General features: G+C 40.5%; 2 protein-coding genes across 2 annotated transcripts in view; both read left to right on the forward strand.

Annotated features, from left to right (window-relative positions):
- Positions 1-1,094: 1,094 nt before the first annotated feature.
- Positions 1,095-9,043, forward strand: MSMO1 (methylsterol monooxygenase 1). Its single transcript, XM_082051661.1, has 7 exons — positions 1,095-1,194; positions 1,497-1,555; positions 3,050-3,359; positions 4,283-4,431; positions 5,384-5,510; positions 6,336-6,490; positions 8,093-9,043. The coding sequence occupies exons 3-7, from the start codon at positions 3,105-3,107 to the stop codon at positions 8,298-8,300; spliced, it is 894 nt and encodes a 297-aa protein (XP_081907787.1). The 5' UTR covers positions 1,095-1,194; positions 1,497-1,555; positions 3,050-3,104; the 3' UTR covers positions 8,301-9,043.
- Positions 9,044-17,605: 8,562 nt separating this feature from the next.
- Positions 17,606-27,693, forward strand: part of CPE (carboxypeptidase E) — a 59,983-nt gene continuing 49,895 nt past the window's right edge. The window contains exon 1 of the mRNA XM_082050291.1: positions 17,606-17,941. Coding sequence (XP_081906417.1) covers positions 17,653-17,941 — 289 coding nt within the window. The 5' untranslated portion in view covers positions 17,606-17,652. The remainder of the gene's footprint in view (positions 17,942-27,693) is intronic.

A 27,693-nucleotide genomic window follows, 5' to 3' on the forward strand; every position in this document is an offset into this window, starting at 1 on the left:
TTGCTTGTTTTGTTTTTTATTATTTTTATTTTTAATTGTTAAAAACTGGGGGGCCGGAGGAGACAGCGGTTGCTGTTCTCTAAATCTGAATGCAAGGAAATGGAAAAAAATTGTTGAGGTTTAGGAACTGGTCATGTAAATATCACTGGTTTGCTCCAGGTTTGTTTCTGAAAGGTTCAGTTTTCAGTTAAGTAGTGGCCACTTTTAAGTTCCAATGAAACTATTTGAGCTGTGGAATTAGTATAACGGTTAAGAGTAGCAAAGATTTTTTGCCAGGTGCTGAAATTAAATGGATGATTGTACTTTTACTGTTGATACTGTATGATGCATTGTGTGTTTGGAATAGTGGGTTTCACTAGAAACATTTTATTTTAATTGTGCATTTGTATCATTTGTAGAATTTTACCTGCGTGATACCAAACTCAGTGAATGGGGTTCTGGTCCATCGTATTTCGATGTATATTCCCTTGTATGTCAATCTTTTTTTTTTTTTTTTCTTTTTTTAATTTAAGGCAGGAAGTCCGTGTGAGCTGCATGGGAGAGGATGCGGGCACAGGCCGCTCCTCCCTAAGAAAAGGGGAGGATGGTGAGTCAGAGCGCTGCCCCGCCGTGCCGCGCTGCTCAGGGTGAAAGAGCAGCCGCCGCTGTAAACGAAGCGTCGGGAGCGGCGCGGCTGGAGGTAGCGGGCACTGAGGGCTCCTCTCTAGACTGGATTCTCGGCAGCTTCTGCAGCCGCTCACGCCCGGGTCCGGCCGTGTGGAGACAGGCGGCAGGTACTGCGGCGGGGACCCCGGGGAGCGGCTCCGCACATACGCCGCAGCCGAAGAGCCGCGCCCGCCGCCGCCTCACCCCGCCCGCCTCTGTCCACCTGAGGTCCCGGTCTCTTCATCACGACTTTGACGTCAGCCGGCCTCCCTCCCGCTTCATTGGCCGCACGCTGAGGTCTCACTATCCTCACTCCACCCCTTCAGCCAATCGGTGCGCTGGAGCCGCAGCACCGTCCCTGCCCCCCGCACTCCTGACTCTCGGCCGCTGCCGCCAGCCAATGAGCGCCGCGCCGGGGGTTGCTGCGCGGCCAATGGGAGGGCGCACTTGAAGGGCCGGCGGTCCCGGCAGTTGTTATTGCTGCGACGGGCGCTGCTGCTGCGGGTGCTGCTGGTGCTGTTTCCGTGAGGGGCCGCCGCTGTCATCTAGGTATGGGGCGCTCGGGGCCACCGGGCAGGGGGAGGGCGGTGGGTCGGTCGGTTGCGGCCTGACGCGGGGGTGCCGGTGCCGTCGCCGGCGTGCGGGCGCCCGGCCGGCGGCGCGGCTCCTCCGGCGGCGCCCCCGCGCCGCGCAGCGCGGCCCTGCGCCACACCGCGTCCCGCCGCGCCGAGGGCCGGCTGTGCGCGGCCGGGCGGCTCCCCCGGGATGGGCATTCCTTTCGTCACCGTCTGCTGCGTTGGTGGCGTCTGCCCACTGGCGGCCTGTGCCACGGTGTCTCTGCTTCCTCACAGGGTCCGGACGGGACGGACGAGCCCGATCCCCGTGGCTTGCCGGCTGCCTGTCCGGAAGGGTGAGTAGCCTTGCGTGGCCATCGGTTCAGGAGCTCGGGTTGTAAGCTGCCTTGGTATCTGCTCTGATGTATTTATCGTTTGTTTGCTGGTAATAAGTAATAGTAGCATCCTGATGCTATTGCTAAGAAAGAAAAATGGTAGTTAATGTTGTTGGATATTGAGCTTGATGCATTGTTTATAGAATCATAGAATCGTTTCAGTTGGAAGAGACCCTCAGGATCATCCAGTCCAACCATAGCCTAACCTAATTCTAGCATTAAACCATGTCCCTAAGGTCTTCATCTAAAAGCCTTTTAAACACCTCCAGGGATGGTGACTCCACCACTTCCCTGAGCAGCCTGTTCCAGTGCCTGACAACCCTTTATTTGAAGAATTTTTTCCTATTTTCCAATCTAAACCTCTCCTGGCTCAACTTGAGACCATTTCCTCTTGTCCTATCACTTGCTACTTGGGAGAAGAGACCAACAGCTTCCATGCTACAACCTCCTTTCAGATAGTTCTTTATGTTAGACCTAGTCTGTGTGTATTGACTAGGGACTAACTAACATCTTCTGGACTGTGAACTGTGCAGATGTTTTAGAGCGGAAGATGGACCTGTTGGGGGTCCAGAGGAGGGTCACAAAAATGATCAGAGGGCACATTGCCTATGGGGAGAGCCTGTGAGAGTTGGGGTTGTTTAGCCTGGAGAAGGTGTGGACCCCTAACTGCGGCCTTTCAGTATATGAAAGGGGGCTTATAAGAAAGATAGAGAAAGGCTTTTTTTTTGCCAAGGCCTGTAGCAACAAGACAAGGGGCGATGGTTTTAAACTGAAAAGGGGTAGGTTTAGATTAGAGATAAGGACAACACTTTCTCCAATGGGGGCAGTGAGACACTGGAACAGGCTACGCAGAGAAGCTGTGGATACCCCACATCTGGAAGAGTTCAAGGCCAGATTGGATATTGAGCAATGTGGTCTAGTGACCAGGGCAGGGGGGTGGACTAAATGAACTTTAAAGGTCCTGGCCCGAACCAGCAAGGAGCCTACTCTGTGGAAATCGCAGAAGTTCTGGGCACCTTCAAGAATGCTGCCTGTATGCTTTGGGGATCTATGATGAAAACTCCCTTACTTATGAAAAGGTGGATTGCCTCAAGCCAGCTGCAGTCTAAAGGCAGCCTGCTGTGTTGATGTAATTTGCATGCATTCTGGCTCATGGCTATGAGAAGAATGAGGCTGGTTAACTGGGAGATCACGGTTAATTTAATTTCTAAATCTGGTTTGAACCCTTCTGTACTCTTTTAGTACAGAATACAATTATCCTGCAAAAGATTTGAAATAATAGTTGGGTAATAATTAATATTTCTTTATCCTTCTGCTCCCTTAAACTAATCTCAAAACTTGAGAGCTCATTGCCTCCCCTGTTTTTACCTGTCTTAGTTGCTACCTAGTTTTAAAGTAATGTTTTTTGTTTGAAGATTAACCGCTGTTTTGGTTTGTTTTTCTCAAAATTTTCAGGTTACTTATAGACAACTGTAGAAGAACTGTGATTGTGATGCTTTATGTTTGAGCAATGGCAACGAACGACAGTGTTAATATTTTGAACTCTGCCTATCTGGCAGTGGAATATATAGACTCTTTTTTGCCTGACAATCCCTTGCAACAACCATTTAAAAATGCCTGGAATTACATGCTGGATAACTACACAAAGTTCCAGATTGCGACTTGGGGATCACTTATAGTTCATGAACTTTCATACTTCTTGCTCTGTGTACCTGGATTTGTCTTTCAGTTTATACCATACATGCAAAAGTATAAAATTCAGCAGGTAAGATGAAGTTGTGAACTATGCACTTTCTGATATGTCTTTGAAAGTGTGAAGTATTTCTGAGGGAGCGTATCCTTTTAACCATGGTAGTATAAAGAGAGAAGGTGTGTCAGTCACTATGTTAGCAAAGTTAATTTTTCTCCATGTAAGCTTATATGTCAGCAGGGGAAGGTATAGTAGAATCACATCATCTGGTGGTAGAGGTGTGTCTTAGTATTATGAAAGAATTAAATGGTGTGCTTATTTAATAGCAGGTGTCTCAAATTATCTAAATGCACACCCTCTTGAAGGGATTTTCAAGTATTTTAATAATGGAGAAATCCTAGTGTGGACTGCACACTCCTAATTGGTAGCAAAGCCACATCCAGTATCTGAAGATTATTGTTTTCCACCAGTTCCTTGTAATATGAATTAAAAATCAGTAATACCAGCCTCTGAAATTATTACAGTCAATGGTAAAATGTCTCCCTGCAAAAACTGGACGTTTTCAAGACAAGTATTTTTTCACAAGCTTGTATTTTCAGCTTCTCTTTGTATTATTTTAGCTATGGAAATGCATTATGTTGTTTTAGCTGTGGATATACAAACTTAGATTTGTCTTAAACTGCTGAATAGGAAATATTTCTGCTAATTGCAAACACTGAAATAACAAGAATAGTTTGGAGTGACTGGCAAAGACAACATCTTTTAAGAGAGACTTCCTTTAAATTTTACAGAAAGTTAGCTTAGAAAAACAAGAGGTTTTGATGAAACTGAATCCAATCCCATGTAATTTCCATTGTCTGAGTTAGTTTTTATGGTAGGAGGGCCTGCTGTCTGTCTTCCAAAGGGAAATAAAACTACCTCCAAAGTAATTTCTACAGCACTTCATTTATGTGCAATTGAAGTTTGTAACACAACTGATGCTTTTTGCTTCTTCTTAGGATAAACCAGAAACCTGGGAAAAACAGTGGAAGTGTTTCAAAACACTCCTCTTCAATCACTTTTTTATTCAGCTTCCTCTGATTTGTGGCACCTATTACTTCACAGAGTATTTTAACATTCCATATGGGTGGGAAGAGATGCCTAGATGGTAGGTAGATTTTTCTCTTATATTGATGCTGAGTTATATATAGCCAGTGGTAGAATATTTTACAAATAGTGTCATCATCTCTAATACACAATAATTTTAGGTGATATAAATGGTGTTAATCTTGCTTCTGTTGATACTTAACTGCTATTGGAGTTAGAGCTTTCTTTTTTTTTTTTTTTTTTTAATTGGCCCAAATTGTTTTGATACTTGGAATAGGAGGGGATTAGGAGGGAGTTCGTGTAAGTGAAGCAAGATTCATGGTAGCATGGGTTAAATATTGGACTTTCTGGAGGTTTTTTATCTAACATTTTTTGATTTGTCCTAAGTCTCTTTCCTCCATTTTGTTTTATATCATAGCAACAGTGTGTTCCTCAAAGGAAAGAATGTACCACCTGCTTCACGTTCACCTTTTTTGCACTGAACTGATAGAATTTTAAACAAAACTGAATAAGTTATAAATGCTTTTTTGTCTTGTGGGGTTTTTTTTTTTTCGTTTTGTTGTTGTTGTTGGGGTTTTTTTTGTTTGGGTTTTTTGTTTGTTTGTTTGTTTGTTTTTTCTTCTGCAGTAGCTGTTCTTTACAACAGCAGTTCATGTTTCTTAGAGATTTATTTTGTATCTGGTTTAGATAGCTGGTGCGCTTCCATGTTTTTATATCTACATCTTGTACTGTATACAGATGTTCTTTATAGAGTGTAATATTGAAATGACTGTTTGTTATACTGTGTGCTAATTCACTTCAGTATGTTGACAGATGAACTGATAGGTACAAGGACTAATGTGCTTGGCAATTAATATTTTTAGTATGTTAAAAGGGTCATGTCAATACACGGTTATTCAATCAATAATATATGTAAACATTTCCCACCCATACTAATGTATAACCATTTTATCTTTCAAGATTATGTGTCTGCTAACATATTCTATAACTAATAGCTCTTCTTCTTTTTAAAGGTATGTTCTGGTTGCCCAGTGCTTTGGATGTGCAGTGATTGAGGATGCCTGGCACTATTTCCTACATAGATTGCTGCATCACAAGAGAATATACAAGTATATCCATAAGGTTCACCATGAGTTTGTTGTATGTATTCCTTGACTTTTTTTTTTTTTTAGTAGTTTTTAGTAGGTGTGGTTTCATACAACTTATTTATAGGTCTTATTTGAAAGACTCAAGAATTTTACATCCCTCTGACAGTGGAATAGATATCTTTTCTTGAGCTTTTTGTCAAGAACAGTTATCCATTTTGTTTCTGAAAACACCTGTAATTTTATTTTGTTTAATGGGAATGAAAGGTGGCACTCAACTCTGAATGTTGATCATATCTGTTGAGCTAAGTGTAAGCAAGGTTTTAAAAGTGTGTTACGTGCTTGATTACTAGAGGAGGCGTAAATTGTGGGTTTCTGGTTTTGATTGTTCATGAGTTGTCTGCCACGTAGGGTGTTATCCAGAGCATACCAGTCGCAGACCACGATCCAGACAGGAGGCTCCTGCACAGCCTGGGTGTATGCATCATATGTGCGGGATATATGATTCAAGGAAGGTTTATAGCTTTGGATGTAGGCCTCCGAAAGTAGTGTATCCAGTTGTGTGATACTTGATTATTATTGTAAGTGATAATAGAATAATAATAATAATTAGTAGTGAAGTGTTTGGAATCACTAATGGAATTATGATCCTTATGACCCTGGAATAGTGTTTTCTGTCTTCCCAATGAGAAGCTGAACACCCATGTTAAGGCCTGTGCTCAGTCAGACCATTTCCTTTACCCACAACATCCTTCCGTTTGTCCTGTTGTAGTCTTGCTGGGTAGTGGGAAAGGGGGAGAACCACAAAATGGTGATTCTGCCTTGGGAATATAGAAAATAAAAAATGGTGACTGTTTTCCTGCCTGTTATCTTTTTCTAGTCTCCATTCGGAATGCAAGCAGAATATGCACATCCTCTGGAAACGCTTATCCTTGGAGCTGGCTTTTTTATTGGAATTGTTGTTTTCTGTAACCACGTGATTCTTCTGTGGGTATGGGTGATAGGTCGCTTGATGGAAACCATTGATGTACACAGGTGAAATCCTTAGTGCTTTTTAATAATTTTCTCTTCTCCCTAAGTCTGTCTTAAACTTACCTGTTTTCACTGAGTTGCACTGTTCATTTTGCACTGAAATGCTTTTATGCATCTTACAAAGAATGACACAGTCTGAACAGTTACGTTGTCTTCTGTTTGGAGGTAGTGTTACTAGCAGATGTTGCTGATTAAAAGAGTGTAGACAATAGCTAGAGCATCTCAAGGAGGGTTTCAGAAGCTGAGTGCCTCATTAGGATGTCTGGTTCTTGATATGTGGTGTACAAGTGACCTTATGCATATTAGAACACCACAAATCAATTACAAAATATGACATTCCAGCCAAGAGTTCTTTTTGTTTAATGCTTTGTCAGCCAGTTTTCCTGGACAAGAGAAACTTTAAGCTATGCAGCCACTGACTGTCTTTTAAATAAATAAATAAATCATTTTTATTTATTTATGGTAGATATTATACAAAGGACAAGACTTCTTTTCTCTGTACTATAACTGACTTCTTTCAAATTTGGCTCTGAAATGCTAGTGCAAATCCCAGTAAGCTGCACATGAATGAGCTTTTCTTTCCTGTGTTCAAGTGGAAGGGTAAAGTCAGAGTTCGTTTTTAAATGCTAGTATTACACTTGACCTTGTATCTGTAAATATATTATGAAGCATGTAGTGTATTAATGCAAGCTGAGTGTCAAGTGTTTTAGTGGAACAGGAGCTACTAACCAAGTCATCATACACATCATTGCTGGTTTAGTTATATATTGGTTGTAGACTGACAAGTGTATATTGTGACATATCATAAAGTAAATTATGCAAAATACGAATCTTCTTTGATTATCCTTTTGGTTTGTTGTCCACACAAAGTCTTTTTAACAAATTACCTTTCACTCTTACCACTAGGTGGTGGTAAGATGCTTTCCACTACTACTGAGCAAATCTGTCTAAAGCAAATTGTTCTGGTTTTAATATTACTTTAATTGTAACTTTTGGATTTGAAACATTTGAAGAACTTGTAGTAAGCTGGAAATAACAGTAGAAATACTACAGTTGTAGCTGATTTGAGAAGCTGAGCTGACATTCATAGCTTGACCCTAAAAGATAGCATTATTTCTTGTTCCTTCCTAAAGTCACTCTTGAGTCAGTCAAAGCTCTTAAGCCAGCAGGAAGTTGGCCACTGTGGGTTTTTTGTTGTTGTTGTGGGTTATTTTGTGTGTGTATTTTTGTTGTTGTTTGGTTGGGTTTTTGTTAGTTTGTTTTGGTTTTGTGGTTTTGTTTGGGATTTTTGGGGGGCGCTGGTGGTTGTTTGTTTTTTTTAGGTCACTTGCTTAAATTTTTTTGAGTTGCCTAATAAACTGAGCTGAGAAGGTCAGCAAGTGCCAAAGCCATTGTGGGACAGTTTACAGAAGCATTTGGCTAGGAGAGGAGGTGTCTTGTTTTTCTATTAAGCCAGTGTTACAGTGATTACCTCAGGGCCTTATAATACCAAAAAAAAACCCTTTTTATTTTATAAAAACAAGAAGTTAGTGTCTATTTGTTGTGGTTTATACCCGGGAAAAATCCTTACTGTAATTGTTTTTCTTTTTTTCTCCTCCCCTGTAGTGGTTATGATGTTCCGCTGAACCCACTTCATTTGGTGCCTTTTTATGCTGGAGCCCGTTTTCATGATTTCCATCACATGAACTTTATTGGTAATTATGCTTCAACCTTCACATGGTGGGACAGACTCTTTGGTACAGACTCTCAATTCATTGCCTATCAAGAAAAAGAGAAGAAGCAAAAACTCATGACAAAGAAGAAGGCTAACTAATTTTCCAGTGTAAAAACTCTGATGCTAATACTGTTAGTCAATTTTTGCTTTTCTGTAAAGCAAAATAGTGATTGGATGTTAAGCATAAATCTCGTTCCTTGGCTACTAAGTGGTAGGGAAAAATGGCTAATTACACTGCAGTATCTTCCTAATGGGAATACTTTCTATTTTATACATAAGTACTGCATATATTTTAACTACAGATTCAAAGATGATGCAAAAACCAGAGACTGAGTTCTGTCTATCAATTTTTTTTTTTGAGAAAAAATATTGCAATTTTAATGTTGCCCCCTTTAGATCCAGGTAGAATTATATACGTACAATGAAACTGGACTTAGTTTTTTTAAAATATATATTCTTAAATTTGTAATATGAAATAACATGGTAAGAGGTATCAGCACTGTTTTATTTAAATATTGGATAAAAGTTGCTTAAAACCAAAACGTGTTAATAGGAAGCTTGGACAGGCCATTTGCACACTGGATAATGCAAACTGTTAATAACAGAATATCTGGCTAAACATGAGTTAGAGACATTCCTGATCTAGATTTATTATGTTATTTTAGATTACAGGTAAAAAGAACATAAATTTTTATTTGAAGAAACTTGCTGCTCTTTTGAAGTTGGTCTGTCAGTGTTCTTAGCATTTACATTACATTTTCCTCTGTGTGTTGTAATTTGCTGAACTGACTTGTTGCTATATTTGCACTTGTGACTGATGAAATAAATGTGGTTTGATTTGATGTGTCTATTATACCTTTCATGTTTTTTTAATACAAGGCTGTGATAAAAAACATGTAGGATAAAGCATCTTACTCTGTTCATCTCTTTAATGAAGAAGCGTTATTTCTGTCAGTATGATCTCCAACAGTTTCATCTATTAAACTACTTACAAAGACAGCAGTAAGAAATGGAAATGGAGAACATTTGTAAATTCTGCTGGTTTGTGTTTTGAAGGACTTGGATACGTAGCTACATTGTATAGCAGCAACTTTTGGGCCGAGTACATTCTCAAACTACAGCTTTCACAAACTAGAATCTCAAAATCTACAACCTGATTTGTACTAGTAATAGAAGCAGTTGTCTAATATTGTTGAATCTAATATTTGTCTGTTGCACAGGAAATAACAGTGGAAGTATTTAAGAAGGGCTTACACCCTTATGAAACCTTTCACTTTGTGTTTTAATGTCAGCTGCTCTTCAGACTTCATCTACCTTTGTCGAGGGTTAAGATTGCGGGGTGACAATAAAACCCTGGCAGATGTATTGTTAACCTCCTCTCCCCCCACTTCCCCCTCTTTGCCCCTGCTTCTCCCCCCTTCCACTCAGCACAGGCGATTGGGAGGGAAAGAAGGACAGAGAGAAGAGAGTTGGAAAAATTAAAGATGTTTTACTAATGCTACTAATAAGAATAGAGAAAATAATACAAAATATACAAAACCAATCTTGAAAGTCTCAGCAACTGCAGAGCCGACACCGAAAGTCCTGGATTAGACTCTGCAGCCAACCGGAGCTGGATTCAGTCTCTCACTAGGCCTCAGTTCGCAGGGACGACTGGCAAGATCCTCTCCCAAGGTCGGCCATAAGGAAAAAGGGAAAAGGGACGAGATCCTCGTGATCTCCCACTTTTATATGAAGTATTCACGTGAATGGAATGTTATACACAGTTGGTCAGTTTCTTAGTCACTTGTTTCTCGTCGCCCCTCTTGCGAGATGTCCATCCATGCTTATCAATAAGTTTGCATTCCATTGCTATGTTTACCAAAACATGGGTCTGGTTCTCCAGGAAAATGCAGTTAATATGAAGGCTTTAGCTGACAGGCAAAATTCACTGAAAGAGAAACTTGTTTTTAACAAAACCAGGACAACCCTGTAGGTCCTCTGGAGATGCTTACAGTGTTTTCCTTACTCAAGACCACCTAAATTTTCATGCTGCTTCATATTCAACATTGCATGGTGTAATCCTTACAACAGGTACTCCTAAAAAAGTGCAGATGAGATCAGGCCTCTAACAAAAATCCAAGGCGTTAATGACATTCAGAGTGATTCAAATATTATTTGAGATGTGGGAGTGGTTCAGATGCCTCTTCTGCACGTGTTTTGTAGCAGCTTTTACTTCTGTATCTGTATCCCCATTGAAATTTGGTGTTCCTCCCCTACTCTCTAAAAGTAAGTAAAATATTTGACTGTGATGTGATGGGTGAATGGAAGCTGAAATCCCCATATTGTTCATTTTTTATCAGGGACTAGTGTCAAGACTTCCTGAATTCATATGCACTGCCAGCCTGAACTCTCCATGGTGGAGTGACCTCTTTAATCAGATTTCAAAGATGGCCATTATCCTCTTTGCAGTGTCGACTCCCACTCTCTTCCTCCAGCTGCAACTATACTTAGCTTTATTTTACTGAACCCCTGGCCTATAAACACAAGGAGCTTTCAGTGCTTTGGATTTTCCCTGTGTATATGATTCCATTCACTGGTTCTCAGCCCGCTGGCTTGTGCCTGGGCATGGACCGTTGCAAAATTCTGTACAACTGTGAGCCATTTGCTTAAATATGCCAGTAAAGGCACTTGTAAAATGTTGGTGTCTCCAGCTGTTTGAGAGCTCAGTCAGAACACTACAGGTTTGTGAGTGTGACTTTAGAAGTTCCAATGTATATTCCGTTCTTCAAGAGGTTTTGAAAATAAGGAAAGTACGTTTAACACATTACTTACGCCCTCTTTTTAGGTAGCATGCATGTTGTTGTTTGTGTCATGGTTTGTTAGTTTTTTGTTTGTTTTCTTCATGACTTGAATCCGTACTTTTCTGACGCCTGATGCTATTTCAGTTTTTGGGGTTATTTTATGTATATACTTAGTGTACAATGTGATCACATCATTGCTTTTGATCCTTTCTTTAACAAATCCCTAGAGAATTATGCAAGCTGTGCTTTATAAATTTTGTTTTTCTGGAAAAATGTGCCCACTGGACCTCTCTCAACATAGGAACCACAGGCTTGTTTTGTTGCAGGACTTGAGTAGACCTGCATTTTACCAACACCCCACCACCTTTTCAAATGCAGAACCTTGTATTTATTACTGAAAATGATACTGTCTACTAAGTGCCCTACCTCAGTACTATGTGTCTTTTGTGCATATCATATTAGGCAATTACATTTTTGAGGTTTTAGGCCTTTATTAAATAAGACTTCCTTGATTTTATTTATTTATTTATTTTACATATTTAGTAAGAGAGACTATAGAATATGCATAGTATTGAAAACTAAAAGGGTTTTGTGCAATGTGAAAAAACAAGAATGACATATGGGTGACAGTTTTTGGCTCGTCACAAGGCACAACACAACCTTACACATCTGTCGTCCTTTATCCTCTTTAGCAAGGTGACAAAATTTAAAATGGTAGGATAGGAGAATAAGTGGGGGAGCAACATCTTCCACAAGTGAATCTTTTCCTGAAAGTCCAGTTTAGTTTAAGTAGGGCTCATCTGTGGGAAATAACAGCTTGTACTGTTCCTTTGGAGAAGACAAATCATTAAGTCCTGTGAAAACAATGAATTAGTTTCTTGGGTTTTGTGTCAAAAAAAACCTGTAAAAACTTGAAATTTATAATAAATTGTTGAAATTAGGATTGCAAAATAATCAACTGCTTTTGGCTGCTAATATGAAATATTAAATGAGGAGGTTTATATTGCACTACAGCACAACTTGCCAGAAAATAATGATTGATGCTATATTTGTAGATTGTTAATGTATTTTCCTCACTGAGTTAATAGTAAATGACTACTGAGTGGTTTAAGATCATTTTAAAGAAATGTGTGCTATGTTTCTAGATTTTTCACATTTATTTTTATTGAAAAATTTTATTATTGAAACCTACATTATGGCTACAGATAAGTTGTTGCTAACTACAGTGTCTGGTTCATTGCCTCCAAATCTCCATCCCATCACTGCTGCCTCTCTCAGCTGCAGCCTTTGGTAAATCTCAGCCATTGGAATGTGTAACTGGCAGGTCCAGGGAGGAGGCCGCTTTTTGCTATTGGTTCTTGCTATAATTTTCTGTTTGTGAAGGTAATGAACACTGCAGTCAAATTGCTTTTCAATTGTATTTTTCACCAGCTAACTGGATTATATCATGTCCTCTGCAGGAAGGCGTTTCCTTTATTTTTCTAATCACTTCAGGGTCTTGTCTCTGGATTTTCCATGTCTTGTTTCAGCTGTAGGTGTTAGAAGTGCATGTCCGGATAATTCTCTCTAATATCACCTTGGTAGTACAATCACATCCTTCCTCTTCACCATTGTCCTTCTGTCTAAACATTCCAATATAAAAATAGCTGTTCTGCAGCATTGCACTGGAAAATATAGTCAAGTTACCCAACTATTGTGTTCTCTCGATGCTTCTAGCAATACTGTTTGGCAGACTGTTTTATATTTCTTGCTCTTAAGTATAATTTATAATTTGCTGCTCTGAAATATTTGAATGTGCTTGATTTACCAAGTAATCTAGATCACATTCCAGAGCTGCTATATCCTTATTATTCACCATTCTTAGTCATCTGCAAATTGTAATCAGTTTTGATTCACATTTATGTCATCACTGAATAAATTAGCCCCCGGACTTCAAATATCAGTCCCTGTGGAAGATGAGAACACTCCTGTTAGAGAATGACTCGCCATTTTTTAAAAAAAGCAATCCTGTAAGCCAGATTTGTGCATTCGCACAATGATCCTGCGTGGTCATTTCCCTAGGAGAGTGTTCACTGGCTCTCAGAAGCAGAATTTGCAGTTCAGTATGCAGGACCTCGTATAGCTCCAGGAGCAGTGATTGCTCCTGCGGTTTGTAACAAGGGGTGGAAATAAGCCACTGCCTGTTGTGTCGCTATGCAATGTGTAAGTACGAATGCCAGGTATGTTTTGTATGAAATCTAAGCTGCAGTCTATGAAGAGGCTCCACACAGAATTGTTACATCTATAGGATGTTCATCACCACAACAAGAGCAGAGGGAGCTCTTAGGGGCTGAGTTTCAGTAACATGGGTGAGGCATCTGACAGGTGGAGACAATAAAAGATTGACCCTTGCAATATGTAACTGGAAGGTGGGGTTTTTTTTTCTTTTCCCTTTCTGTATCTTCCTGTGTAACTGCCTCATCTGCATTTGGATTCTTTAAAAAAAAAAAATCATTATTTGTTTATATTTTCTTTGACCTACTTTATGTTAAGCCTGTTCTCAAAGTACTGGAAAAGATGCAGCTTTCCATATCTCAAGCTTGTTTTGCAAGCATCCAAGAAATAGAGCCACCTTGTGCAAGGTATTTTGGACGTTCCTAACACAAGCTTCTGTCTTGAAGATAAATCTTCAAGGGACCACATCTGCCAGGTATGTGTATGTAATCAGCATTCAGGTAAGTTTTGTAAAAGCTGCTCACATCTCACAAGTTATCTCTGCCTGCTTGACTGATAATTTGTTAACACCAATATCAACTCTTCTCTTTTTAAAATTGATTGGAGCTATTCTAGTCCTATCGTTATTTTTTTTTTGACTGAAACCCTTACCAGCTTTTACCTCATCTTTTAGGATACGTATGGTCTATACCTTTTTTTTTTTTTTTCTGAATATTTGTGCTGCATTAATACCCTGATTAGGCTTTCAGAATTGTTCAAAGGCTTGAAAATGTGATAAAACAGAATATTAGCAGGTCAAAGATAGCACTCCTGAAAGGGGGGCTTAAAGATCAACTAGTGATTTGATCTTGCTCATCTGAAGACACCTCTCCCTTATGCATCATGTTCAGCATCCTACTTGGTTAGAAAACACCATCTTCCTCATGCAGGATAGTGCAACCTCTCACTTCTTACCAAATATAAACCAGAGAAGTTTACTGAGTATTTCTATGGTGTCATTATTAACATTATGTTACTTTTATTAACATAATGTTACTTTTTTATTAATAATGTAAATATCTGATCTCTATCATAGAATGTTTTTAGGGTTTCTGTTGCTCCTAATGGACTTCTGTTGTTCCAATGGTCATAGCTTTAGGGTTCTCATTTTTGGGTTATGAAAGAAAATGGCTGCCTCAGCTGGCTTGTCTTGCCACACAAATTAAAGAACTGCATAGTTACTCAAGTCTTGTAAGCAGAACTCTGTGAGTGTGAGTTTTTTTTGTGTTTGGGTTTTCTTAAGATTTATTTAGATACTTGCTGGTAAATCATTACTTGCTGAAAAAGACAGATTCAGGCAAGTCAAAAGTGTTTGAAAATTGGAATCACATTCAGCAAATTGCTTCAGTCTAAAGAATGGAGTGATATGTAAAGATATATGAATATTATGTGTATGTTTCTATATGTATTTGTCTGTAAATAAGTATTTTTGTAAATGTCAATGAAGTTTCTTTTGCCATTACCAAATTATTTAGGCTGTGTCTGGTGAAATATAATCTACTATTCAGGGTAATATACAGGCAGAAGAGAGAGGTAAATCAGATTTGAAATGTGCTGATCAGGACATTTTCTGGACACGGAGCACTTGAGCTCTCCTCCCTGCTTTAATTAGTGTTATTAGCTTACAAAGGCCATACCCAGGAGCCTGATTATGCGTATAGCCTGAGAATGCCTTTGGGGTTAGCGTATTCCTCTGCAACTCTGGCAAGTGCAAACCCTTTTTCCAAATTATAAGAAAATTTGGCCTTTGCCTGTGACAGTAGTTGTTTTCTCCAAACTATGGAAAAGAAGAGGAGGGGTTGAATAGAAAGGAAGTCATCCATTTATTTCTCCCGCTCAGTTCTGCAAATGCTCCTAAACTCTCTGAGAATCAAATTGTTGTTTCTTAATCCCTTATTAAAAAGAAATTAGTATGTGTGGACTCAAAATATTTGAGACTATATAAATTGATGTTTTACACAAGTTGTGCATGTTCATGTGTTTGTAAGTACTCATTCTCTTAATTTTTCTTTTTTTTTGGGGGGGGAGCTAATAAGTATGGAAATTAATGTAAATCCATTCAGACCTAGTTGTGAGACATTTTGTGTAGTGGAATAATAATTCACCCCTTGAAGAGATGAAAAGAAACAGATGATTTCTTAGCCTACTTTTATCTTTTAGAGACACTTTATTTTGGACAAATAAATTGAAGAAACAGGGAACTGCTGGAGAGAGTCCAGTGTAGGGCAACAAAGATGATTAAGGGAGTGGAGCATCTCCCATATGAAGAAAGGCTGAGGAAGCTGGGTCTCTTTAGTTTGGAGAAGAGGAGGCTGAGGGGGGACCTTATTAATGTCTATAAGTATATAAAAGGTGAGTGCCATGAGGATGGAGCCAGGCTCTTCTCGGTGGCAAACAATGATAGGACAAGGGGTAATGGGATCAAGCTGGAACACAAGAGATTCCACTTAAATTTGAGAAGAAACTTCTTCTCAGTGAGGGTGACAGAGCACTGGAACAGGCTGCCCAGGGGGGTTGTGGAGTCTCCTTCTCTGGAGACATTCAAAACCCACCTGGACGTGTTCCTGTGTGACCTCACCTAGGTATTCCTGCTCCAGCAGGGGGATTGGACTAGATGATCTTCTGAGGTCCCTTCCAATCCCAAACATACTGTGATACTGTGTGATACTGTGAAGGGAAGCCAAGAAGAGTTGCTACACTTCACAAAGGTTTTTTTTGACTGATCAGAAAGTTCTCCCAGGAAATGATACTAGAAGTCTCAAATCACAGCATCAGCAGGTTTGTTTACTTTGTGTATAAGGCGCAAGAGAAAGTGACGAAGGAAACAACAAATATTTAGCCTGTGATGAATGTAGCCATCAAAACTGATAAAGAACCTGAGTCTTATGAATGCTAGGTCAGCTACCTTTGTTTGTAGTTCATTTTGGAGCTCTGAGAGTGTTGCACATATAATTCTAAAATGGTATGAAGTCATAATACAATCCATGCTGTTAGGAATAGAAATCTGTGATCTGTGACACTGAAAGATAACAAGTATAGGTGAAATAGACAAATAGATATATAAGTATTTACATATAATAGTTGCATTTTTAAGTCTGAGTTTCAGATGCCGGATATGTTTCTGAGCTGGTAAATCACCAAGCACTAATGAAGAGGTTCTCCTAGAAGACATTATTTTCATTATCTTCTTTGTTGGAACTAGACAACACATAATTTAGGAAAATATCCATAGGATCACAAAGGATTATTAACAAATCTTCCTGAAAATTGATGCGGTATAAATTGGTGATAGAAAGGGATGTTATACAGGCCTTTTAGATTAGATGATCAGGGTAAAATGTATTAAATTATTGGGGGCAAGATTCTATTTTAAGAAGGCTGAATTGGATGTGTGATTTTAAAAATTTTGAAATTTTTAACCCCTCAAAATTTTCCAGTGAGGCTTTGTGTCCTTTAAAAATAGTGATAAAACTGATATGCAAGTTGTTCATTAGCATTTATCCTTTTGCATTTATCGGTGGTCCTTTACAGACTACTTTGATGTAGTCTAAACATCAATCAATCCCTATAACAACAGGTTGAAAAAACAGATGGCTTCAGAAGTCCTGTAGTATCTGTGGTCTAGAAGACACTCATTAACATATTGCAAATGGTTCCTCACAAAAGCATTCCAATTGAACATAACAGAATTTGCTCTCCAAGTAAGTATTCGCAGAAAGTCTTCCTTTATCCTTTGCTTCTGTAATGCAGCACAGGTACCTTAAAGATAATGAGTCATTTTGTTTACAATTTTACTTGAGAGGTCGATCAAATACATTTGTGTTCTTCTGCAGTAGTACTATTTGAAGGTGCTGTGGACCCGTCTGCCTGGTCCATTTAGGTTTTTGCCAGTGGGTTAACTCTTCATGAATGCTGCTGCCATGTGGGATAAAAGTATTTTGCTAGAGCAGGTTCCCCAGGGAGGCAGCCACAACTCCAAGCCTGACAGTGTTCAAGAAGAGACTGGACAGTGCCCTCAGACACATGGTGTGAACTGTGGGGTTGTCGTGTGCAGGGAGAGGAGCTGGACTCCATGATCCTTGTGCGCCCCTGCCAACTGAAGACATTCTATGATTCTGTTTCACCAAATAAAATAAATTAAAAAAACAAAGAAAGAAACAAATAAACGATGGTGGAGATCCTGACCCCGGACTCGTGCTTTTCTGCACCTGGTTGATGACAACAGCTTTGGTGCCTTCGCTACCGCGGGGCCCTCCGCGGGGCGCTCTCTCTCCCCGCACCGCGGCCCGCGGAGCCGGGCGGAGCGGTCGGTCCCTCCCCTCCGCCCGCCCCCCGCTCCATCCTCCCTCCCTCCCTCCCTCCCTCCCTCCCGCCGGGACCGGCGGCAGCTGCGCGGCCGCGGGCAGGCGGGCGGGATGGCGCTGCGGCTGCTGCTGGTGCTCTGCGGGCTGCTCGCTGCCTGCCAGGCGGCGGAGCCGGCGGCTGGGCCGGGGCTGGGGGGGGCGGCCAGCCGGCGGCGGCGGCTGAGCGCCGAGGAGGGCATCTCCTTCGAGTACCACCGGTACGCCGAGCTGCGGGAGGCGCTGGTGGCCGTCTGGCTGCAGTGCCCGGCCATCAGCAGGATCTACACGGTGGGGCGCAGCGCCGAGGGCCGAGAGCTGCTAGTCATCGAGGTGTCCGACCGCCCCGGCGAGCATGAGCCCGGTAAGGGGGGCGGCGGCAGCGGCGGGCGGCCCCCGGCCGTGCCCGCACCTGGTGGCAGGTAGCGGCGGGGCGGAGCGGGGCTGCTGCCTTGGGCCCGGGGTCCGGCGGCACTGAGGAGGTGCGGTCCCTAAAATATTCTCTCTGGTAGAGGCACCGGCTATTAGTGATCGCCTTGCACTCAGCGCAAAGCTGAGTCCCTCATCTCGCTGTCGTTAGATTTAGCGCCCTGTGCTAAAATCGCGACGAAACATCCGAAGATGCAGCAGCAATCGGGAATGTACACGCTCCCATCAGCTCTGCAGGGAAGCAGCTGGTGCAGATGTGCTGAAAGGGAAGGCGTTGGCCTCCCCGTTCCCTGGCACGAACCAGACTGTCGGGGAAAAAAAACATCGAATCTGAATGTGCCTGTGTGAGGTTTGTAACACGGCCAGGCTGCCTGGAAACCATGTTACCGTGGCACACTACAGGCGTTTGCACAGATGTCTCAGGGTATGTGGTTATGTGCACCTGGGGTTTGAGACATTTTTTATAAAAGAGGATGTGATTGATGCTGTGCATTTGTTTTTACACCTACGAGTGTGCATTTTTCATCGTTTCCAATTTCAGAGTTGATAGTATCACTTACGTCTATACACGAAAATGCTCAATCTTGATGGCCGCTCAGTACCTAAGGCCCAACCATAAGCCACCTGCGGTCATAGCCTCACATTTCCCTTGGTAGGTTATAGAACAGGTCTGGAAGTCCATGATTTTTAGGTGGAGACATCGCTTCTGTGGGGATTTGGTCTATAAAATTAGTGCTCAGTGTTATGCTATGTGACCTGAATATAACCTTGCTTTGCATCCTCAAGAGACTTAGATTTTTACTGACTGCATTAGGACTACTGATAAAACCTAGAGGTTATACGATATTGGACATAAGGAACACAGAAGAGGAAGGTAGGGTAGCAAAGCATTGCATTGAAATGGAAAATGTAGGAAATTTGAAAAATTTCTTGATGGTTTTGTGCCATATTGATATGAAGGGTGATCCTGAAGCTAACTATATACCGCCACTATGTAATTTACATTCTAGAATGACGTACAATTGCTATTGTGACTTTGCGTTACTGTCAGGGTACAGTCGCTATAGCTCATTTGGTTGGCACTTGTGTCAGGCCAGCTGAAACAGGGATAAGAGCCCTCTGTGCTATCTGAGATGGGGCTGTAGCTCTTCCTAGAGACACAGTCCTTCTCCTCTTGGTGTCAGGGGCGTGAGAAAGAGTTTCTCATTGGAAAACTTCATTGCTCAAGCAAAAGGGAATCCAGCTTTATATCAATGAGCAATAACAAACAGCAGAAAAGAAAATTTCCTATGGATTGCATCCACATACAAACTACAGTGAATGTCAGTCATTTCCTAGAATGTGCTCGGTCCCTCACAAAGGGAGCCTTATAGAGGAAAATGCCACATGTTGTAATGTCCAAATCACATGTCAGGGAATGTGATGAGTCCTGGCAATCTCTAGTGGTGGATGCTGAAAATGCTGTTTTTTGCAGAAGATTAACCAGGGTTTGAACCAGAGCAAATTCATTGTTTTCTTTAAATCCTCTGTCTCATTCTGTGAGGTGCTGAGCATTTATTGAAAAGTGGAGAACTGCTGCAGCTTTTGCTATTTGCAGTGGCACATGAGAGAAACTCAGGATCTTTTTAGGAAGGGCAATGATCAAGGCCCTATGCCTAGTTATGGTTGTGCTCTTTGAAATAATTACAAAGGCACTGATAACATCCCTGCTGCTTTGTTCCAGAGTCTAAGCACCTAAGGTTGTATTAGAGGCATTTTCTTCTTAGTAACATGCTCTTTCTTCTGCTACATAGTAAAAGGTAGCCCTGTTTGGTTTTCTATGTGAGCTTTTTTTTAAGCTGTGCAGTAAAAGAAGTGAAGCCTTGTACCAGCCTTGGCAGGAAAAATGAGGCTGATTCTGCAGCTCTTACCTGAGGGAGGATCCTGGCTCACTCTGAACATCCACACTTGATTCCCAGGGTAATGACAGGAATAAGGATATTTTGTGTGATTAAAGCTTACAGGATCAGGACCCAATTTATCTATTGTTAAAAAATGACAGAGAGATTCACAGACACACAAACATACACATAGTTATTTTTTCTTTTTTTCACAACAGGCTAAGAAGTTGTTATTCCTGAACATAACATGCTCTTACAAGATTGAGTGTCACATGGTTTATTTTAAATTATAAATAAGTATAAACAAAATATATGCTGTGGCTAATAGGTTTATGGTCTGCAGAGAGCTCACGCTTCTAGAAGCCTAGTGAGTATGCAGAGACAGTATCTGAATTATGTAGTGAGCTGCTGTGAAAACAAAAAAAATGTTTCTGTTCACTTAGTGAGCAAGTTGATGACAAAATAAATCAGGAAAGTGTCAGCAGAGCATCCATAAAGACACTTTGTACTGGATAAAGAGGCTTTGTACTGAATAAATCAACTACTGCACATACATGCATACATTGCACAATCACGTGTATTGCATGGCTGTGCAGCATTGTGTGTATGCATTTGGTTGTATGCAAGCACATAAATTAACTTTTGTTTTAGAATATCAACGATTTTTGAAAATAAATTTGTAACGTATATGCAATATTTGAAAAAAACATATGAGAGAAATAGGAAAATTTTAGAAACATGCTTTAGACTTCCAAAGCAACTGGAACAAATACTTAGTGAATGAAGCAACTGGAACAAATTGTTAAGGCCTCATCTTTTGCTGAGGTAAATATGGAGTATGAGGACTTTTTCTTAAGGACCTGAATTGGAAACAAGCATGACTGCATATGAGCCAGTCTGTTTTCTTGTATAAGCAGGCAAAGGGTCTTGGCAAATGTTGGAAACCGAATTAGTCACTTGGAAGATGAGCACAGCCTTTGCTGAGTTCTTCCCAGAGATGTACTAAATGCCAAAATCATGGGACTGCCTAAAGTTTCTGATCCTGCATTAAGTGTTTGGAGAATGTGTTGCCTTCTCCACAGACTTGAACACCACACTATCTGTGCTTCCCTTCCCTTTGAGTTGTTGGGTGCTAGGCAGTTAAGGCAGAGGAAGACTTGAATGAGACCTTATCAGCAGTTACGTGTAGAAGGTGTTATGTGAACCTGGACTGGAAGTGATCAAAACATTTTGGAGTAGCTTTGATTACATGAGAAAATACAATTTTGTTCCAGTACTTGCCAAAAATTAGCAAAGTTGACAGAAGATGGGGGGCAGCAAGGTAATAAACAAGGAGAAAGAGATTGTGGGAAGTTGATGGTACACCAAGGGAAAACAGAGGATAGTTGTTAGTAAAGCACAGTTTATTTTTGGGACAAGCTAAACAATCTTTTGCCTTAATTCAGGTGCAAGAGAATACTGACTCCTGAATTCCTCTCCTGAGGGTGGAAATAAGCTCTTGCTTTGGATATCTGATTTTCTCTTGAACAAACACCCAATGGATGCTGATCTCTTGAGGTTTTTTTATTACCATAACTAAAATTATTTTGAGCATAAGTTTGAATTCTTTAATAGCAATGAAATATGTTTGGAATAGATTAATGCCAAAAGCAGTTCCTCTGCCATTAACGTTCAACCACTTGTTTAGGCGTGCTGCCACTTCTGACTCATTTGTACCATTGATTTTGGTGGTGTGAGAACAGTCCCCTCCATTACCATTTCAATTTGAATGTGAAAATTAAACATTCTGACACTTTCAAGACTCTTAGGTATTATTTTTCTGTTTACATAAAATTTTCTCTCAACTACTTTTTTTTTTTTTAAATACTAAGATTTTTATAGTGGTTATTTTTCAGTGATTAGTTTAGTGAAGAAATCATCGAGTTAAGGCTTATCGATTGACTGGTTATGTGTGTTACAGATGCAGACTCTGAAAATTACTTCTGCATCAAATGGAGGGGAGAGGGGATGGATGAAAATACCGATTTTATGACAACAAAATGATCTGCAAATTTGTGATGTTTTCATCAAATTGTTCATGCTAGAGGAAAGGAAACAGAAATCCTGAATATATCAGAATAATGGAATTTTGGAATCAAAATTTTTTGTAGTTTTTCAAAGTTGTTTTCAATGTTAATGACAAGCATATTTTATAATACTTCAAATAGAAGGAAAACATTTATTTGTAGTTGACTGAGACATCCGATTTTCTAGAAAATCACATGCTTTGGACTTGCTAGTTTTGAACAACAATGAAACGCTGTGAGCCAGGGAAGCAGGTCTTGGGTGAGGCAGGAGCACATGGCGACTGAGGCCAACAGCACAGTTGTGACTCGGAGCATCTATAGGACCCCGCGGGTGTGACTTCAGTTGGTTTTATGAGGTGCAACTCAGCTACATTAAGCCTTGGACCCATCACTTCATCAAAGACCCCACTTGAGACGGTGAGGAAGTGGGTTGGGTGGGTCATTGCTGGCACTGAGCCTAAATAAGCTGCTTGACTTCCCAAATTGCAGCTTTTCTACTGGCTCCAACAAAAGCCACCCATCCTCAGGCTCTCAGTGTCTCCCACTCCAGCCCTGCAGTGCTGGAACCATTTCCTCCTGTGAAAACACAATTAAAGGCTGACTAAAAGAGAAGTGAAAATCGTGCCTTTACTGTATATTAATGAATGGGGAAATCCAAGATCTGCTGTTAATATGGAAACCATACCTAGGGTTTTTTCTCTCATTGAAGTACTCCTTCATTCAGCTGTGGGCACCAACCACGTGAGCTGATACTTTCTGTGATAAGTAAAGCCAACAAATTCTCAGGGAAAAAAATTTTTGCTTGTAATGTTTGTATTTCACTTTTGCACAAAACAATTTTTTAATATTTTAAAAATTATTGTAATTTAGATGACTCTGCCGTCTTTCCAGAGAACCATGAGCTTATTGTAATTTAAATGATTCTGCAGTCTTTCCAGAGAACCGTGAGCAAGTGCTGCTCTTTGGGGAAAAACAAAACAAAACAGCAGCAAACAGAAGAAACAAACATATAGCAGGCTACTGTGATTTCAGCCCAGAGTGGGCAGGAATCTGCTGTACCCCTTGGCATGGTAGTCCTGGAGGGGGGTGACCAGTCTCCACCACTTATGGACCTGATGGGTGAATGCAGTGCTCAGGTGGGTGGCAGGGCACTCTAGCAGTGATGTAAGAAAGCATGTGGCTTGTCTCTTGGTTACAGTGATGTCATCAGATGCAACCATTCTAATTTTATCACTTACAATTAATTTCACTCGATTTTGTAAAGCTTCTTTTCCTTATGCTTGGAATTTGCAAGTAAAAATCTTGTGAGCTCTTTGATGGGTCCTGTTAATGTTTCCCAGTTTGCAGAGCATCAACAAATTGTATATGGCAAGAGCTTATTATTAAATCTAGATATTAGAGAGTAAGCCTAATCTTTGTATGCTTTAGGTTTAAGCAAACATCACTTTTTGTCAATGACCACTTGTTTAGTGTTCCCCTTCTGAAGGAAGGTGCTGAAGGATACAGACTGCTTACTGGTAAATGCAAGAGCACAGAGTTCATGTCCATTCAGCTACATTGCATAAAGGTGGGGGCTGTAAATGAGTGAATATAAGCAAAACACTTTGTATCAGGAGTACAGGAGGTGCTGTGCTGAACACAATATGCTGTCACATTTTTCTGTCAGCTGTGGTTTATCTTCTCTCCTTCTCTCACAGCTTATGTTTGCAATCCTCTTTAAAGGTGAGCTGCTCTTTGGGCAGCGCCAAACTGAGAGCCTGAGCAGGGCAGCTGCTGGTGTCTCTGCAGGGACGTATAAAATAAATATGCAGAATAAAACGTGGTTGAGCCTGTTATTCATGTAGCTTTGTGCATTTGGATTTTTCTTTGCGTCAGGGAACAGATTTTTCTTTCAGAGCTTGTGAGGATGTTCTGGCTTTCCCATCAAACACTACAGGGGATCTGCTACTGACTTGCCTGCGGGAGTGTAAATCTGGGGCTGGTTGTACCTTACTCGTTCTGCAGAAGACAGAGAGACTGTAATTAACTTTCCAGTGAAATCCCTGATGGGCTGTAGTGCACTTAGGGTAGTCCCCCGGAGTCTCCCAGCTAGGATTTGGCCTGGAGTAGTCTCTGGCAGCACAATTTTAATGTTGCCTGAATTCAGAGTGGGATGTCCAATGTCCTTCGCAGATTCTGTAGGTTGTGCAGGTCTCAAGAGTGCTGTAGGATTTGCTGGCAATAAGACTGATGGCTGGCTGTACATGCTGAGTGAGTTTCTCAAAAACATCTGTTTTATTTTTAAGAGCCTTGGATAACTTTATATCTTTTCATCATGTACTTGGTAACACTCAGGTTTTTTAAAATAGATTTTTCTTCCTTAATACTTTCTTTCCTAAATAAATAATATACCTGAATTCATCTTAACTTCCTATTTCAGTTTTAGTATTCAGCTAAAAACAGAGATGTAGAATACCAAGGCAAAAATGTGCTCACAAAACTGATGAAAGTCAAGGAGATGTATGTACATTCACAGATCACATTTGCAGTTAGTTGTTAATGCCATTCACGTTTCCCTTGAAGCCAATGGAAATTCACAGTAAGTGTTGTTAGGCAGCTGTGCTAGGCAGTGTCTGCAGTGCTTCCTAGAGATACAACAGCCTTACTCCAAATTGTTTAAACGGCTGAGGTATTTAAATCTCTTTTTGTAAGATCACTTACAAAAGCATTGAGAGGCTGTGCGCTACCTGTGAAAACCCTATTGAAAACCCTATGGATCCCAGCTGCTGCATCTCAGAAGTTTCTCTTTTATTTGCTGGAATAACAGAAAGGACAACCAAGTTATAGTAAAAAGGGTGATAATTGTTAAGAATAAACACAGCTTTACAGAAGGCAGTTGTTTTATTTTTCAGGCTTACAATTAGTCTGAGTATGTAGAGCATTCAGAGTTTGTTGATCCGATCCAGGCTGGTTTTGACAATCTCACTCCTTTTGAAAGAGCTGATTACTTTGATTTCCTTTGAAGAAAAGAGTTGTCATCACCTCCCACATCTGCAGAATGCCTTAACAGTTTCCAGTGAAAACAGGAGGTGAGCCTGCTTTGCTGTTGATTGGGATTAAAGGGACATTTTATTATGGTGACATTAACAAGAACTCCAGAGAATTAATGAGAAGTATATAAAGCACAGTGATTTCCTGAGATTTCCTGAGACAATTTGTTAAGGCAGTAAATTGTAATAATGTGATTTATCAAAAATTGACCTTGCTATTGTATTAATTCTCAATTTACTTCATTCAGAAGAAACTGTTTATTTTTCTATAATTTAGTGATCAATATCTCAAGCCTTTAAATTACATAGAGAGTGAAAATTGCAAGACAGATCTTCCTATTTCATAATAAACACAAAATTTTGGTTGTAACAATGGACTTGCTACTAGGCTCAGCCAATAATTTAGTATCAAAACTAAGTCAGAATTAATTCTGTGTTTATTCCACCTAATTTTTGGCTCCAAATGTGGTACTTGATTTAGAAGCCTACATGCTAAAATTTCTCTTTGCTCATTAGTAGGCAGACCACTCGATTGGGCTGCACTGTCCTCTGAAAATGTCTCTTTTCTCTACTGACTATAGAGGAGCTGACATTGGGCAGGCTTTTAACTTAGGAACACGTGCAAGAGCGTATGGATAAGACCTGAAGAATCCCAGCCTTCATGTGTCATCGTGTAAAGTACCTTGTTGTGCTTTATATGCTTGCTTTGTGAAACATACTATTTATGAGCCCTATCTGATCTCAGCAGATTAATTTACATTGTTAAGTCTTCAAACCTATTTAATTCATATGTCACGTCTTTTTTTAGTCTACGTTTTATTTTTAAACAAAAGTCTTGATCCTGTATTACCACAGACTCTTGCCTTTTTTTTTTTTTTTTTTTTTTTTTTTTCTGATTGGTTTGGCAATTAAAATGGAAAGAAGATTTGTAGCTGAATTCTCTTTAGAAATGTTGTGGAATCAAGGAGAAGTGAAAACTGCAGTGTGTACTTCAAAGCTTCTGGGTCAGTTAATTAAGGTGATAGGTAGGATCAGGAGCAGTGGAGTAAAGGGTGTATAGTTCATCTACTGCATTTCGGAGTAAGTCTCAAATCAAAAGCCAGGGTTCAGTGAATTCAGTGGGAACAGAATGTTATATTGGAAGCTTACTTTCTTGTATGCTGAGGCTAGATGAAGACACCAAGAGTCTTTGCAGTTAAAAGGCTGAAAAAATAAAAATCCTTATCAGTAAAATGGTAGCAGGGTAGGGAGATTTGATTTGCAGTGTGATGTGAATCTGAGCTCTTTTGGTGGCCACAGATCTGCGTGTGTTAGCTCAGGTTTAAGGATGAAAGCTGGTGCTGTACAGAGAGTGGGTTGGGGCTCCACAGAACAACAGTGCTGGAGAAGGCTGCTTGACTTGCTGGGATTTGGGATTTTGGAATTGGAGTTCTGCCATATTATGAAGAAACTAGATGACTTGTTCTCTAGAGGTCCCTTCCAACCCCAGCCATTCTGTGATTCTTTGAAATGATGGTATGTACTGTGACATGATAGCTGCCCTGTGTCACTGAAGTTGTCACCTTGCTTAGTCCTTTCAGGTGCACTCTTGGGGATAAGGACTCTAGGCTACAAGTGCAGTCTTTGTCCATAATGCCCTTTGGAGTGGAGGTTTCTTGTAGTGTGCTCGTTTTGTCCTAGCTGAATCAGCACCAGACACATCTTCCCATGACAGCAGTAAGTAATGGGTTGATTGTTAGAGGGGTTTGGTTCACTATGTTAGAAACATGTCTGTGTAGCTACAATGGCCAGGTAAGAGAGAACTTTGAATCATAAACCTGTGGTTGGCAGTTTGTTCGAAGGCAGTAAACATTTGTTTTTAATTAATTCTTTTTCTGAAGTGAGACATTTACAAATGTATAAGCTAGTAGCTGCTTCCTGGTAGTTGTTCATATTGAATTATGAGCAAAACCTGACATCCTTGTTTACTCATAAGTCCTGTGGAGCAAGCTGAGATAGTCATTCTTTGTATGGAGCTGTTAATGACCATGGAGCATGAGTTGCCTGATTTACAATGACAGGTAGATCCTGCTTTCTCTGCAGAGCCTGCCTGCAGTGGGACTGGGAATACTGCCACTGGGAATACTTATCCTTAGGTGTGGGTCTGCCTTAATGCCAAATGGAAAGAATTGCTTGATCAGGTGGGACATCCAACTGGCCAAGGTATAATGAGCTGTTTTCTTGGCAAAGGCATCCTTGCTGTTATATCAGTCTAATGATCCAGTAGGTTTTTTTGGTATTCAGAAAGTGCGAGCTTTCTAGCTATGAAACATGTCGTTTGAATGTCCTTTTGTGTCCATCAAAAGTAAAAAGGAGCCCACAGTGTGACTGTCTTTCAGTTACATATTGCTGTTCTTCACTGTTATGAACAGTGTACTCTTTGCACATTAATTGTTCAAAATTAGCCTTATTTCCTATGCTAAACTGAAGGTTTTATAGTTTTGGCTGGCTCTGCATTTTGGCTTACTGCACAAGAGCACAGTTTTAGAACTGTAAGCAAACCTGGGGTGAGTCTACAATATAAACACACACTTTTTACACATGTACAAGATCATTACTTCGAAGGGAGTGTTATGGTAAACTGACTCCCCATGTCAGATTTTCGACAGATATAAACTAGACGGGTTTCATTTCTCCTGCTGCCCAGCTGCTGAGCATCTACAGATCAAACTG

Source organism: Streptopelia decaocto, assembly GCF_964273445.1.
Source record: "Streptopelia decaocto genome assembly, chromosome: 4".
NCBI lineage: Eukaryota > Metazoa > Chordata > Aves > Columbiformes > Columbidae > Streptopelia > Streptopelia decaocto.